Here is a 16,583-nt window from a genome sequence, read left to right on the forward strand (position 1 = left end):
CCTAACTCCAGCCTTCACATCTTTGTTCACAGAAAAGTCGGTTCTAATCTGGCTGAATTCAGGCAGGAGGTCCTAAAGACTCCCATCGCTGGGGTCTGGACCACAGAGGTTCTCATGGTGGCTTATTTGTGCCATTGCTGCCGAGGAGTTATCTACACAGAGAGGTGTGCCTGGCAGGCCAGATTTCTTTGCATCTTATGTGAGACGCTGAGGAATGATCTTCTCAGCTGCCTAAAACATTGGGTGAATATTTTATTAATTAAAATCATTTTTTAAAACATTCTAGAAGCATTATCTAATTTCGAAGTCTGTACATCTGAAAACAGCAAACTTCTTTCTTTTTTCAAAATTCTGGAATAGAAAAGTAATCATTAGAGGATATCAAAATCTCTCACTCTGGAGAGAGAAGAACAGAATAAGAAAACATGTTATTTTCCCAGTAATTTGCATTCAAATATCCATTCTCCTAATGACATATGAATGAGTGTTTTCCAGTTAAGACTGAAACATATTGGAACCAATGGGAGATTTCTCACCCTCAAAGGCTGAAATATAATTATCATTCAAAAAAATACATTTGAGAATATTCATATAATTGTATTACTAACCAAAGGTGAGTCTTCATACACAATAAGTCCATCTTTAACAGAAGGCTGAAGAGTAAGGGTCTGGACCGTGGTGTCCCTAAAGTTAAACCAACACATTTTATAGTAAGTAAGGAAATAAACTGACATTTGATCACGAATAAAATAGAACACAAGAGCATTTCTTTTTTCACCCCCATCCAGCTTTCCCTAAGATGAATAAAAAAGCAAATGAAATTCCAGTCAGCAATAGTATTTTGTTGATGTCAATATAAATTACAACAGTTTGGGAATTAATCCAAGTTTACAGATTATCCAGGTTTTTTACTTCTCTTTTTTCTTCCAGTAATTTCCCTTGTGACCATTTCACTCCTCATATAACTCCCTGAAGGTGAAAAGGAGAAATTTTAAAAAATATATTTGTATTTTATATACAATATTTAGATTCGTTAAAAATAATTTTGATGGTGAGTTTGGTGATGACTGGCATGCTGGCGTGGCCAATTATAGCAGGTCTGTGAATTACACTTTCTGGCCCAATCTGCCATCACTAGGTGCAAAAGCAAGACTGTCTCACCTCACTCCAGGAACCATGGGATTTTGAACATTTCTGCTAGGATTAGGGCAATCCATTTTACTTTCTTAATTCTACCTACTACTATTTACCTGACTCTCCTTTAGATCAGGATTTTCAAAAGTACTAATAGTGAGTTATCTTGATGTTATGCACCTCCACACATGATGAGATATGAAGTTCACATCACCTATGAATATTCTTGCCAAAAATGTGTGTATATAGGCTGTTGGTTATAGGTAGGTGCAGACATTTTTTAAGGAGATCGATTTCATATCTTCACCTTCTGCATATACTCTATCTAAAAAATAAAAAATCCTACGGCCATCCTGATCATGTCGTACAGAGAATTAAATTACTTCCAAAATGTGAGTAGCATCTTTCTTTACAAGAGTTCAAACTTATCTTTTCAAACTACGCTACCACTTATTCAACGTAAAATGTGATGTCACCACCGTGTTGTTTTGAGGACCTTCTCTGTGTAAGATACTATCTGGAATGTGAACTTCAGACCTCAGTGCCATAATATACTTCTGAGACTTCTACCCAAATGCTAAATTTTATCACAACTATTAAAATATAAAATGTGATTCTATTAAAAAAAACCTAATAAATACTACATGACAATCACTGATAAAGCAAACTTAAGATATCACTCAAGTCATTTTTTGCCTTAGCAGAACAAATTTAATCAAAATCAGTTAATTGCATTGAAAGGCAGTTTGCGGAGGAGCGGAAAAAACCCTTTGGAGTCAGACCATACGGGATTCAAATTCTAGTTCTTGCCACTTATTAACTAGATGATTTTGAGTAAATAATAAAACCTACCCAGAAATATCACTGATAGAACGCTTGGGAAAGTATCTAGCACAATATATGGCAGAGAGAAAGAGTAAAATGACATGCCAGCTTTATCTATTTGTTGTGATCATTACTGCTGCTGCTGTGACTAAAAGTTCCTTTCCTGTGTAACTTCTACTTGACCTTCAGGTTTTTAGCACAGATGATACTTCTTAGAAAGCCCCTGTGGACCCTTTTTAGACCAATTAGGTGGCTTTGCTGTATGTTCCCTTTGAGTCCTGGGTCACCCCTATTTCAGTCCTTACCACACTATATCGTAGTTGCTTATTTTTACTATCTGTCGTTCTACTCAGACTGTTAAGATTTCAGAGTGTAGACCATACCTACCTTATTCCTCATCCTGTCCCCAGCATCTAGTGGATGTCTGACTCACAGGATGAATTTAATAAATCTTTGTTGAATAAATGAATCCATGAATGAAATGAACAAAAATGTTAACAGTTAAAAGTGCAACATACAGTATATGGACTTCAAAATATATTGGATCATGGAACTCTTTTTTTTTTAACAGAGAATCTGGAACTACAGAACCCACTTTAATAAACGTTGGGTTAGACTAAGGCTGACTCTAAGGTAAGGAATCTTCCTAATTCACTTATGAGTGTATATCAGAAGGTACAGTCATGTTGAGACGTACACTTGGGATTGACTAGTCAGGGGACGGAGGGGGAGATGGTCTACATCCATCATGGATTTCAAATTGAGTTGGATTTACACTTATTACTGTAGCAGGAAACTTCTGCATCAGAGTTCTCATTTACCAGGGCTTGAGCAAGTATGTTGGCAGTACGATTATTGACATTTACAATTTCTAGACTACCTGACTTTTTTTGCACCTAGGTTGAAAGGCTTCTCCCTCTAACTTGACTAAACAGTGATTGGTTTCTTCAATTTATTCCCTGGAGGTCTGGCCTATTGCCATTCCTGACCTCTGTTCCAAGCTCCCAGCCTCATACCGGCTCTCATGGGCCTGGTGCCTGTCTGGTGATCTACTGTTTGCTATAGCCTTAGCACTACACTTTATAAAGAATTCAACATTATTCTTTTATCTTCACTAACTTTCAAATTGAAATGTATCTAAAATAAAGCCTTGAGGGATGTTAAAGGAAAGTGAAAATATATTGTGACATGTATTGGTGATTATCAACTTTAGTATGACTAAAATGTTTCTTATGCAATATAATGATATATAGTCACACATCCATTTTTTGTATCCCTGGGTCTCATAAATTTACTGTAGGATATACTTTATGCTCTAGTCTGCTAAATTTTTTTTAGGGTTTTAAACAAATAAGAACAGAGTTTAATGAATATCACTTAAATTCACTGTTAATATCCTGGCAATACAGAAGGGGGTAAGTGAGGAAGAGAAAGAGACATGTTCACACAGATTTTTTACAGCAACATAGTGAATTTCACACCTCAGCTGTCATATATTTAATGGGCAACAACATGACACCCCCCAGAACTGAAATGGAAAAAGGAACTCTTGTATCATTGTCAGTAGAAAGGAAATTCAGCCATTACCCTAATAATTAGAGTGCTTCATAGCAGATTAAGAACAGGAAATTCAAGCTGAATTCCAATTTTAAAAAGGCAAATGAAATTGTTCTATAACACTTGAATTCTGATAGCATACAATTTGCCAAATTAGATTTCTCAAAAGACTTTTGTGTTAGAAATAAAAACCATAGGTTTGAGAGAACAAGCGTAAAACAGATGATTCCCAAAAAGGACAACAAATGAGGATAAATACCAATGGGAATCATGGGTTTCAGTGGAGTAGGCTATGAGAAAGAGGAGCTTAAAGGAAAAAAGTGGCTTTGTTCTATTCTTATTATTGGTCCTTTGTCTTATATATCAAAGGACTGCAAAGGCTAGCAAAATATGTAAAATTACATTCAACTTTTAAAAAATGGATTGGCTTATATGTAAGTCCCTTATTATATAAGAGTAGAAAATAACCCACTGGGCTTCCCTGGTGGCACAGTGGTTGAGAGTCCGCCTGCCGATGCAGGGGACACGGGTTTGTGCCCCGGTCCGGGAAGATCCCACATGCCGCGGAGCGGCTGGGCCCATGAGCCATGGCCGCTGAGCCTGTGCGTCCGGAGCCTGTGCTCTGCAACGGGAGAGGCCACAACAGTGAGAGGCCCGCATACCTCACAAAAAAAAAAAAAAAAAAAAAAGAACCCACTATCTTCTGATTAGTACTTCATACAACAAGAAAAAAGCTTGCTTTTCCAAGGTATCTTACAATATTATAAACTTCAACAAAGTAAATGATCAGATGGCTATTGTCACAGTAGCATGTGAATTGACTCGTAAAGACAATATAATGATTCTTTTTCAGAAAATATTTGATTAAAATCATTGCTTTGTATTTAGGAGCATCTTGGATCAAAAGATATTTATTCTCCACACAAATAAGCAACGACCCTAAGAGAATATTTTATTTGTTACAATTTCAATTCTATTATGATTTGTTCCTCTCAATAACAGCTTTGAAACATAAACTCATAAAAGTTGAAATAGACTCAACAATTTCAACAATACTGAGGAGAAGAAAACACATCTTAGTAACATTTCCTTAGCCTACAGTTTAATAAAGGGATGTCTTTCCAGTACATAACAGTTATCAGCAATGCTTGAGGAATTAATTAGAATGTTCAGCTAATTGCTGACATTTATGTTAGCACCAATTGTTCTCACTTCTTACTCTCTTACAAACTAAAGCAGTCCATCAATTAAAGCCTGTGTCAATAAAGGGGCTACTCAAAGAAATATGGTGCTAAACTCTAGTCTTCTTTTAACTCTGTGATTTTAAAGTTTTTTTTTTAAGTTGGAGTTATTAATGTTTCAATAGTAATTTAAAATGATTCCAGATGCAATAAAAAGTAATTAGATTGAATAAAGACCAGGTTTTTATTAAACTAAGGAAAGAAAATTGGCCTCTGGAGAGCAAGCACAATCCGTTCTCGCAACGTTGCGTATAAAGGTACATTAAGCTAATATCTTCGAATTTATTGAGGAGCAAAAGATCTCAAAATAGCAATGTTTACTCTGAGGATAATATTTTAGTAAGTTGCATTTAAATTGGTTTATGGTTAGCTGTCTTTTAGAAAAACAATAATAGTTAAACACAAGGGTGACGGAAGAAAAAAGACACACAAGAGTTTTAAATAGCTAATAGAAATCTTCTCTAACTTTGTAGTTCATTAAAATAGAGATGGCTACAGTAACAGTCCACTCATTATTATAAGCCAAGCATGAGAAAGGAAAGATAGAATATGGCACTTAGGAGGCACTTAACAAATATTTGCTCAATATTTTAAAAAGTGGGATGATTATAAAAATCATCTATAAAAATAGAATTAAACGGTAATTTTCACAAATAAGATACAACCATACCATTACTTGAGAAGTGCTGTTGAAGGATATTTTCAAGTGAAGAAGTCATGGAATAAACAAGAACATCACTTCCACAAGGCTTATTTTAAAGCAAGCAATGAAATAAAGATAAGATGTACTACTAATAATTATCACTAATAAAAGAGAGAGTGGTACTTAGACACAGGGGATGCAAACAAATTTGAGAATTAATTAAATATGAGAATAAATTAATGTTTACAAATATTCTGGGCTCTCTGAACACTCCCTTCCTACCTTGCCTATGAAAGACATATTTATTTTGCCATGTTGGGGAAGAAACTTCCCTGAGTTCTCAAACAGAAACAGTCATTAATATAAGCAGTGTTGCCATACACTACAAAAAAAGGAAGATAAAAATTAACTATGATTATTGCAGTGTTAGTTGAAAACCAGCACTGGCCTAATTCTGAGTCCTCCTAGTTTGGTCAATCACTTAAGTTCTTTTTTTTTTAAGATTTTACTTTTTTTTTTTTTTTGATGTGGACCATTTTTAAAGTCTTCATTGAGTTTGTTACAATATTGCTTCTGTTTTATGTTTTGGTTTTTTGGCCGTGAGGCATGTGGGATCTTAGCTCCCTGACCAAGGATCGAACCCACAGCCCCTGCATTGGAAGGTGAAGTCTCAACCACTGAACTGCCAGGGAAGTCCCAATCACTTAAACTCTTGAAACCCAAGATGACTCATCTCTACAGAGGGAATCAAAATAGAACATATGAGGAAATACAGTAGAGTAAAAAGTAAGAAAGATAAAAGTGAGAGAGACATTATTATTATATGTGCTTTGAATGCTGTGAGGGAAAAGTCCTTTTAGTAAGATAAACAAAATATTTTTTCTGCCAAAGTGACTCCAGCTCTTAAAATACTTGTTTTGGAGGACAGATAGTTTATTTAGTTGTCAATCACTCATCACTATGTCCAGATGCATAAAATGCTAACAAACCAGAAAAGGAAGGAAGACATTAGGGGGATAGTATTTATGGAAGGAATTCTACTGTGGTGCAGCACTTTGCTCTCCAGAGGTAGGATCTTCTGGGAACAGCAGGTAGAAAATAGCCACAGCAAAACAGTCATCTGATGGAAGCTAAAATTTTCAAAATAGTTTTCAAAATCTACTTACCCTCCTTACCACGTCTCCTAGCAATATAGTAATACTTATTAAAAAAGAAATTCCTCCAATATTCAAAGCCACGCTGATAATCAAATACTTTAACAAAATCTGAACATTTTATAAGTTGTCTAGTCTTTAAAAATAAATATAATAAGATAGAATATTAAACACAGGATCTTTTGTCTTTACTCTGAAAACTAGCTTTCTGGCTTGGTAAATTTTAGGGACTCAAAATGACCTAATTTCTTTGTAGGAACTTCATTTCCCCTTTACCAGACAAAAAAAGAAAAACAATATGCATGCCTCTTACTTAACTTTTCCTCTGACATTAAATAAGCCATTTTCTAAACAGTTTTTGAAAAGGAATAAAATGAGATGAAGATTAAAGTACAAAACTAAATGAGTGTACAAAGATGCACACACAGAAGAAACCAGAGTGTGAGGCGGGTGAATATTGTATCCACTGGATAAATCTTTATCAGAAAATATAGTATCGGGCTTCCCTGGTGGCGCAGTGGTTAGGAGTCCACCTGCCGATGCAGGGGACACAGGTTCGTGCCCCGGTCCGGGAGTATCCCACATGCCGTGGAGCGGCTGGGCCCGTGAGCCATGGCCGGTGGGCCTGTGCGTCCAGAGCCTGTGCTCCGCAACGGGAGAGGCCACAGCAGTGAGAGGCCCACGTACCGCGAAAAGAAAAAGAAAATATAGTATCTAGTAATTTATATTTTTAAATGCCTCGTTAATTGGGTAACAATATAAAAGTTTGATAGAGTCAAAAATTAAGTGAATACATTTTCATATCAGGATATACCATAATTATTCATTCAATAAATATTTACTGGACATCTATTAATGGGCACTGCTTTAGATAAGATGGATAAGTATCTGTGAAAGTAAACATTCCTTCCTTTGCTGAGCTTAAATTCGTAATATATTTAAGTAAACTTATCTTACCATACTAATAATGTGCCACCTTTGACACAGCAGAAACTGGATCTTGCATGAAATTAAATATCAAAAGATGTTTTACCACAGGCAATTCAAAATAAAGTTAAAATAAGTATTTTTGATCACTAAGACAAATGATAAACAGCCTTCGACTATTTTTTTTTTTTTTTTTTTTGCGGTACGCGGGCCTCTCACTCTTCTTGCCTCTCCCGTTGCGGAGCACAGGCTCCGGCCGCGCAGGCTCAGCGGCCATGGCTCACGGGCCCAGCCACTCCGCGGCATGTGGGATTTTCCGAGACCAGGGCACGAACTCGCGTCCTCTGCATCGGCAGGCGGGCTCTCAACCACTGCGCCACCAGGGAAGCCCAGCCTTCAACTATTTAAGTCAGAGAAGACCTAAGTCCACCAGCTCTCCATGAAACTGGTCAGGCATGCCTCTGATGGTTAATAACCCAAAATACACCTCCTGTGCGATACTTACAGCTTAAAATTTACTATGTAAATTGCATTTTGTATTACCATAATAGTATTCGGCATACTATAATCCATGAATTATTTTATCCTAATTTCTGGTTGTTCATCAACTTGAAACAATTCCCAGTGCTCTGGTTTATTTATCACACTTGAACCACTTGAGTCAAACAGAAAACAGTATGTAAATGAGCATTCTATTTGGAGAACTCTTAACTTAAAGGAAATCGATGTTTAAGTTTTCTGTAATATACCTATTTTACTAAGTTTTTATGATAGGTGTTCTTAAAGGAAGACACTGCTGAATCGTAAGAAAAATAATATATATTGCTTTTGGCAACGGAAGTTAAAGAGTTCATTTCAACCCCAGCCTATTTTCCAGTGTGATTTTAATGGCAGAGGAGAAGGAACAAACACCTCTGAGGAGTCAGAGGGCAGAGGACAGAGCAGTCCTCTAGCACGTTTCTTCGCCATCTCCCTTTTTTTCCTTAAAATTTGATGGAGATTTTGAATGCCATTCCATAATACACCTAGCTGTTCCAATACAAACGCGTGTAAGACATCGTTAGGAAGACAGCAACAAAGAGCTGCTGTCTAGGACACCGGGGTGAGTGGAAGACGGCTGACATTGCTCAGCCAGTTCAGTCTCTGGCCGCTTTTTCTCTTCCGGTATCGAGCACGCTCCTTGAACCACAAATGAAATAAATGAGTGGGTATGAAATGGCAAATGCTGTTTTCACTGCGTTATGAACTGTGTCAGGATCATCACTGTGGAGAGCCTCCCACGTGAGGCTGAGGCATTACGGGCAGCATTTTCTGACTGGTGCTGCTGGGCATCTCAACTACTGCACCTTTTCAAAATAGCAGCAGCTCAGGTCACCTTGGGACTTGAAAAGTTCTCCCGTCTCCCGGGCAAATCTCTTCTACTCTTTCAGGATGAAAATGAAGGTGTGGTCCATTTGTCCTGTTCTCTCACTTGAGTTTAGGTGTTATTGCTATTGATTCAAGGTTAGCCAGAGGATCTCGAAAACCTGAAAAAGAGTACTTAATACACAGATAAAACTTAAAACATAAAAGGCATGTTTATAGGCGCAAAAGGCTGGAAATAGGCTACTATCCATCAGGGCTACTCAAAAGTCAACTTCTCAGGGAGGCCTTCCCTGGTCAACCTATGAAAATTATACACCTCACTCTGCCCCCCCTCCCTGCTTTATTTTCCCCATGGCACCTACCATCTGACAGACTACATTTTTTTTTTTTTTTTTCTTTTGTGGTACGCAGGCCTCTCACTGTTGTGGCCTCTCCCGTTGCGGAGCACAGGCTCCGGACAGACTACATACTTTTGCTAGTGTTCTCTCTCACTAGCAACTAGAATATAAATATGAAACCTGGGGTTTTTAGCTCTTTTGTTCCTGCTGCAGTCACTCATGCTAGAAAAGTGAGCAGCATCTACTTGGTGTTCAACAACGTTTGTTGAAATGGGTGCACTCCAGTCAGCTACTCCAGTCACGTACCCTAGGCTGCCCTGAGTTGCTGGTAATTCCTTAAGCACTGTGCCCAGTTGTGTGCACTTTTCCTGGGAAGTTCTTTCTTCCCTTCTCCCCACTTTACCTGACAAACTGTTAAGGCCCGTTCCTTAAAGGCTCAACTCAAATACTGCCTCCTCTTTGAAGCATTAAGTATTTCTCACGTCTATACTCCCAGTTGAACTACTGGCCCATAGAAAGCATTTTACACTCATGAAACATTTTAGTTGTTCAGGTAACCGCAGAACCAGCCCAAACTGGCCCTATCCTGTTTCTAACAAGTTACTGAATTACTTTTCAAAGACAGCAGAACAAAACTGCAAGTCATGCAGGCCAAGCATGCACAGAGGAGAAAATTTTGTCCTCAAGTAACACCTAGAACCAAAATTTCTACCCACCCCTTCCCCTGGCCATGGAACCAAAGGACCAGGACATGACCAGAACCTGAACACGGGATCCCTTTCAGAGGCGAAGGGTCCATCGTCCAGGAAGACCCAGTGCTGAAGCCCCCTTTACCACACCTAACCACAAATGGCCACTTTCCAAAGCCCTCCAATCAGAACGTGCCCTGCCAGTGATTCTGCATACCAACCCTCCTCACCTAACTCATGAAGGTTTGACTGAACCCCAGACTGGGGAGACAGATTTGAGCCCTGGTATTGGCTTCTATGTACATTGGGCAGAGAGCCCTTGCTTGGTAACATTTCTATGACTGTCCCCTCACTAGGCATACCATCTATAGACAAGAGGATATCATATATATATATATTTTTAATATACCTAGAGCCTGTCATCATGCCTTGTACCTTCTATGCATGTAATAAATGTTTGCATAAAGGATGAATAAACCCGTGAGTGTATTAAAACTATATTATGTATTACCAATTTGTAAAGCAGATTATTAGGTATGAAGGGTTATAAAATGAATAATCCAGAGCTCCTGCTCTCAAGAAACTCACATGACAAGAGATATATAAGATAAATGTAACTCACATCAGACTCCACGCTCCCGATGCAGGGGGCATGGGTTCAATCCCTGGTCAGGGAACTAAGATCCTGCATGCCACCCGGCACGGCCAAAATAAATAAATAAATATAAAATGAAAATAACTTACATCAGAATGTGATAAGGGCTATAATAGAAATTAAAACAAAGTTCAATGTGTACACAGAGGAGAAGGCAATTAATTCTGACTGAAGAAAACAGGATCTTGATGATTAAATTTGATTTTAACTGGCAGAGATGGGTGGAAGGTGCTTCCAGATAGAGGAATAGGAAAACACGTCGAAGTTTGGAGATACAAGAGTAGTTTGGGGAAGAACCGAGCATGTCTAGAACAGAGCTGCATGGAGGGGAGTAGAGCTGGATAGGTGGGGTGAGTCGGAGTGCACACTCTTCTTAAATATCGTGTGCTAAGAGTCTGACTTTCATCTCATGGGAATGGAGGACCAATCATCTATCCATTTCAGAGAGAGGATTCTCTAAATGGATGTCTCAAAGATGGATGGGAAGGAACAGACATTGCATTTATTCATTTGCTTAACAAATCTTATCAAACATCTACCATATTCCAGAAATCATGCTGGAGGAGGCAGTTCAAAGAAATGCCCCTGCCCTTAGGGAGAGAACACTGTCTAGCAGGGAAGACAGAGGTGGAAACACGTGATTGTGATAAAGAACGACGTGTATAATAGCAGAGCCTACTCTAGGTCAGTGGCTCTAAATGTACCATTAATAAAATGTTTTTGTTTTAAGAAGATACATTCTAAAGTACACCAAAATAGAAACAACAATTGAGCTAAAGATGAAAAACAATACCTTAAAAACACTTTAAAATTTTATTTGTTAATAATACAAAAGAACCCCTTTTTGTTCTCATTAAAAATTAAAGAAGGATATTTTAAAAAGAATAATGTGATTAATACATTTTATTACTTGTGTGATTTAAAGGTCCAGTCCTAAATTGAGTTTATTTCAATACTTATTATAGCTGAAAAAGAGCTCACAAAGACTCGTAGCTCCAAACAGAAGTGCAATATTGACTGCAGTCCCTATAGCTCAACATGCATTTTTCAATCTCATCTATCAAAACATACAAAGGTTTTCGTTACAGTTAGGCTTGGGAATTTCCATCTTTCCTGATGTCAGTGTTTTTGCAAACTAATCAGACAGCGTCACATTTTATATATATTTTGAACGAATAGGTTCAAAACTCATTGAAACTCTTCATTTGTAGGAAATTGTATTTTAAATTGTTTTAGTGTGCAGACATGAGACATTTTAGGAGTACTACGATCTATTTCTACTTCTGACACCAAATATGTGGGTTTTCCACACCCGACAATTCTCTAGAGACCCTAGAGTCATCTTATGAGACTCTCTTATCATTCTGGAGATTCCAAGGGTCTTAGAACTGAAGACGAAGACCAAATATTTTAACAAAAGATACCCTTATAACACAGGAAATTACAAGCGTTTTAGAAGCTCTTGTGCTGGGAAAGGGAATGAAAACCAAACATATAATTATTATATCACAATATCACAGAGTGACATACATTATTTTCAGCCACAAAAAAACTAACTGAAAGTTATAAACATCTGATTTAAAAACACTCTCTCCAGAGAAGTTTTTTTTAAGGAGTTATTTTCTACTTTACTGCTAAAACATGACCTGTAGCTTGAAGGGTCAAATTAAATGTGTGTTTTTTTTTTTTAATTTTTAAAGTATCTGTTACATAGCATCTCTCTAACAGCCATTAACACAGACAGATCAACAAATTGTGAACTCTTGACTTGGTAAAAGACAAATGGGCAGGTTTGACAGATCTTTTAAATACTTTACAATGAGATTATAAGTGAGACTGTGTAGTATGAAAGATTTTCACAGTCAGTTCCTACCTTATTCCAAAACATTGCAATAGTTCTGGCTTTGCTTTAAAGCTCTTGTTTTTATGTGACATATCTAACTGGTGACATCCTGTAGCACTGGGTGCAAGTCTGCTTTCAATCTGTGTGGCAGTGTTTTGTTTTGAATCATCATGGAGTGAATACATTTCATGTGTGATGTCCTCTGTAACCTTATTTAAGAGTCTTGTCTCTATCCAATCAAATCAGATGCTCTATCAATAGTTATACTTACATAATTTTCTGCCGATTCCATGTCATTTGTTTATGTTTATATTATTAACGATATTTTCAACCCAGGGTTGCTTCTTCAAGAATCTTTTAAACCACTATCCATTATATGAGGGCTGGCTTAGTTAACACTGGGTAACGTAAACCACAAATCTGCTAAACTGGGCACAGTAAACTGTTCTGTGTTGTCATATTGTGCAATCAGATGAATACCTGAGAGCGCCACTGTCATCTTCCCATAATACAAACTCCCACAGTTGTCTCTGGATACGTCCCATTTCCCATATGTGACAAACTGAACAAATGAGGGTGCCAGTGTCAGTCAGTATACTAAATATTGGTAATGCTTATTTCATATTTTTAAAAGCAAAGTAAATATAAATTCTAATGTCTTCCCATGTTCCAGTGGATGGTCTTGAACTTCTTGGTACATGCTCCCCACTTTAAGAAGCGCTTTGTACTAATGTTGTCACAAAGAAAGGAAACATCTGCTTGTGAAGGAAAAGGAGAAGGAAGGGTCTAAGAAATTTTCCTAGAAGAAAAGACTTTGATTTGCATTTTGAAGAAAAAGTAAGAACTTTCCAGATAGACTTGATAGAGTGGGGCATTCCAGGCTATAAAAGCTGCAAGTGGCAAGTGAGGGAGTCGTGAATAGGCACGTGATTCTTGGGAACCACAAGCTGTTCATATGGATTAAGCCCGAGTATGTGGGAGAGAAAGGTTGGAAGTAAGACTAACGAAATGAAAAATGATGGGGCTCAGATTAAGGACTATGGACTTGATATTGTTGGCAATGGGCATCATTGAAGGGTCTGAGCAGGACAATAAGTGATCAACTTTACTGATGGAACAGTACGAGGCTTGGGAAAGACAGATTGAAGGCTGAGTTTTTAACCAGGAGGCTACTGTAAAAATCCAGGCAAGAGAAAATTAGGAATGGATCTATGGCCCAGAGGATGGAATTGAAAGGACTTGGTCACAATTCTAGGTTGAAGGAGAAGAAACTATTTTAATAGTCTAGGTATGGCTAGTGACTGTAGGAAAGGCAAAGAGGAAAATATTTGGGAGACCTAGAAAAATGTAGACATGATTCTGTAATAACTGGCTGTCAAGATAAAGGACAGGGAAAGGAAAAAGGTATATCGATTACAGACCAGGTGACTGGATACAGGATTCCATAAGCTCAGAGAGGAAACATCCATTCTTTCCTTTACCAATCATAAGCACTGCTTTACTGATACCCACCATGAATGAGGTATAGAAAAGGGGCTGGAGGACATTTATAAAGGAAAATTTGGTATGAAGAGATGGACATTTGGGATTTGAAATGCTCCAGAGATACCAATGTGGATATTTTAAAAAGAAAACTGCAGATTCAAAGCTAAGAAGAGAGGAAGGGGCAGGAGGTATATGGACAATACAGATTTATAGAGAAGAGATTTAATTTTAACTGGGTACCTACCACACACCAGGCACTGTCCTAGACACATGCGACATATGTCATTTAATACCTCCAACAATCCTATGATGAAATTCAGGCTCAAAGAGGTTACCCAAACTCATGCTTTTCTTTTAAAAATTTGAGGCTTCTGTTTTATTTTAGCCCAGTTTTATAATAAATGGTTTATACTTTTTGATGCAATGTATTCCTAAAAACCATGTCTTAAAACAAATGAACACTGCTGACTATGTAGCACTACTGTCATCTGATCAGCTGCCAGCAGAAACCAGTAAATATGTATTAGTAAAAGTGTTCAAATAATGCAGCAGCAGAATTTAAGTCCTTGGTGGAAAAAGATATTCAATTATATACAACTTAAACCACTACCACTAAGAGTTGGTAAAAAAAAATCACATTCAGAATGTGGTGTGTATAACATGAAAGACACCTTTGTTAGTAGATTGCTGAGCTTATAGTGCTATCCCTACTTTATTCAGTTTCACTCAGCTGCTGCAGGCTCAGCCCTGCTCAGTTCCTGATTTCCTATTCTAACCAGGGAACGAGATACATGACTCATTGGTTTTGCTCAGAGAGGTTATAAATCTCCTATTTGGGGATGTACTGATACTAGTACAAATATCCCTAGTAACCCTTGTCCCGAAAACCCTATTCCCCCTGGGTCAGACCCTAGCTAGGCCTGGTAACTTCAGCTGTTGGCTGGAATCCTGTTTCAAACTATCACTAGTCCAAGTTCTCACAAGTCTCTAGTTACTATAATCTGTAATCTTTTATGGATCCATCGTACATAGGGTCAATTCAACCACTGAATCTGCAGAACAGACAAAGCTGCTAAAATGCTAGAACGTCTTGCTGTAAATCCCAGCACAATTATGAAGATAGTAACTACTGCCAAACTTATTCATTTCCTCCTTATCACATCACCCTATAAAACCTTTTATATCATTTCCATTATAGCATTGATATTTTCCAGTTTACTGAATTATTTGTTCATTGCATGCCTCCTTTTTACCACTAGAAGGAAAGCTTCATGGCAGCAACAACCTTGTCTATCTTGTTCATCACTGCATTTCTCAAGGCCTAGAACAGTGCTAGGGGCTGCACTCAACAGGAGGCTGAGTTTTCTGGTAGGGTATATTGTTGGTGGCTGGTAGTATATGTTGTTGGTGTCCTACCCAGATCTCCTTTGCTACCAAAGGCACCCATCCCACAGTTACTGTAGCATTGACTTCTAAAAGCTCACAGCTGCACCCCTCTCCAAAGAACTGCCTTCCATCACTGGGGAGTATCTTGTCCAGAAATGCCTGGGAAGTTAGAGGTTCTCCCTGATCCCTCTCCTGACTAATGCCTCACTGACGTGGGAGCAAAGAAGCCTGGCTCTTTTACTTCCAGGTGGGATAACTGAGTAGTGCCATTCGTGCTCCAGAGCTTCCTGTGAGGAGGCTGAGGCCAGACTTCACCTAAAACCACTTCTTGGGGGTTCCCTGGCGGTCCAGTGGTTAGGACTCCGTGCTCTCACTGACAGGGGCCAGGGTTCGATCCCCGGTCAGGGAACTAAGATCCCACAAGCTGCATGGGGCGGCCAAAACTAAAAAACTAAAAAATAAATACAACCACTTCTTTTCCACAGTCTTATCCTGATTCCTTCACTTCCCCGAAAGTTTCACCTAAAACCTCTCCTTCTAAAATCACTTATACAGATATTTCCATCTCTGGTTCTGCTTCTAGAGTACCTAACCTAGATATCTGTTGACTATTTGGGTGCATAAAGTCAAATGAAATAAAGAAGAAATTCTTAGATTTTCCAGTAGTGCTCTTAATTCTTGCACAAAACATTACAGATATATATCCATTAAGAGAAATAGATAACGGTGTTGTGAACTAAGTGATCGCATTAGGACACAAATCTACCTGCTTAATTTAAGCACCTCACCCCGTCTCCTTCAGCTCATGGTGTCACTGTTGCTGTCATCTGAAGAGTCTGGCTACAGCAATATCTGTCTCACTTATAAGAATTGGCACTTTATAAAGCTCAACAAAAAAACATGTTAGATCTTAATGAATTAAAAGACGGTTGGGAAGTATATGACACTGGCCCAAGATACTTCTTCACTCTAGCAGCTTAACTAAGGATGCTGCTGAAAGAAACCTGCAGGTGAAGCTCTCCAGAGAGAGGAGAGCAGGTTTCAGTGGTTGGAGCGCAAGGTTAAGCATGTTAAGATAATCTGATATTGAAACAATTGTAAGACTGAGTTTACTTTTTATTACAACTAAGGACTAAAAGTTTTAAAAAATTCCCCCCCGCCCCCGCCATCAGAGCATCACTGATTTTACAGTGGAAGTCAGTGTGAAATAACTATTTTCTTAACAAAAATTTGCTTTACAATTTTAAAAAACATGCATACAAATGACTGGAAGGTTATAAACTAAATTGAGAATAGTGATTGACTTGAAGAAGGGGAGATGAGATTGGAGGTGGTGGTAAA

General features: G+C 38.1%; 1 protein-coding gene across 1 annotated transcript in view; it reads right to left on the reverse strand.

Annotated features, from left to right (window-relative positions):
- The window catches only part of VWA8 (von Willebrand factor A domain containing 8), a gene marked incomplete at its 5' end in the record, with an annotated part of 367,871 nt that overhangs the window by 161,899 nt on the left and 189,389 nt on the right, over nt 1-16,583 (reverse strand). Inside the window, one exon of the mRNA XM_082676017.1 lies at nt 609-684. Within this exon, the coding sequence (XP_082532143.1) occupies nt 609-684 (76 nt within the window). The remainder of the gene's footprint in view (nt 1-608; nt 685-16,583) is intronic.

This window comes from Grampus griseus, assembly GCF_964374135.1.
Source record: "Grampus griseus genome assembly, chromosome: 18".
Lineage (NCBI taxonomy): Eukaryota > Metazoa > Chordata > Mammalia > Artiodactyla > Delphinidae > Grampus > Grampus griseus.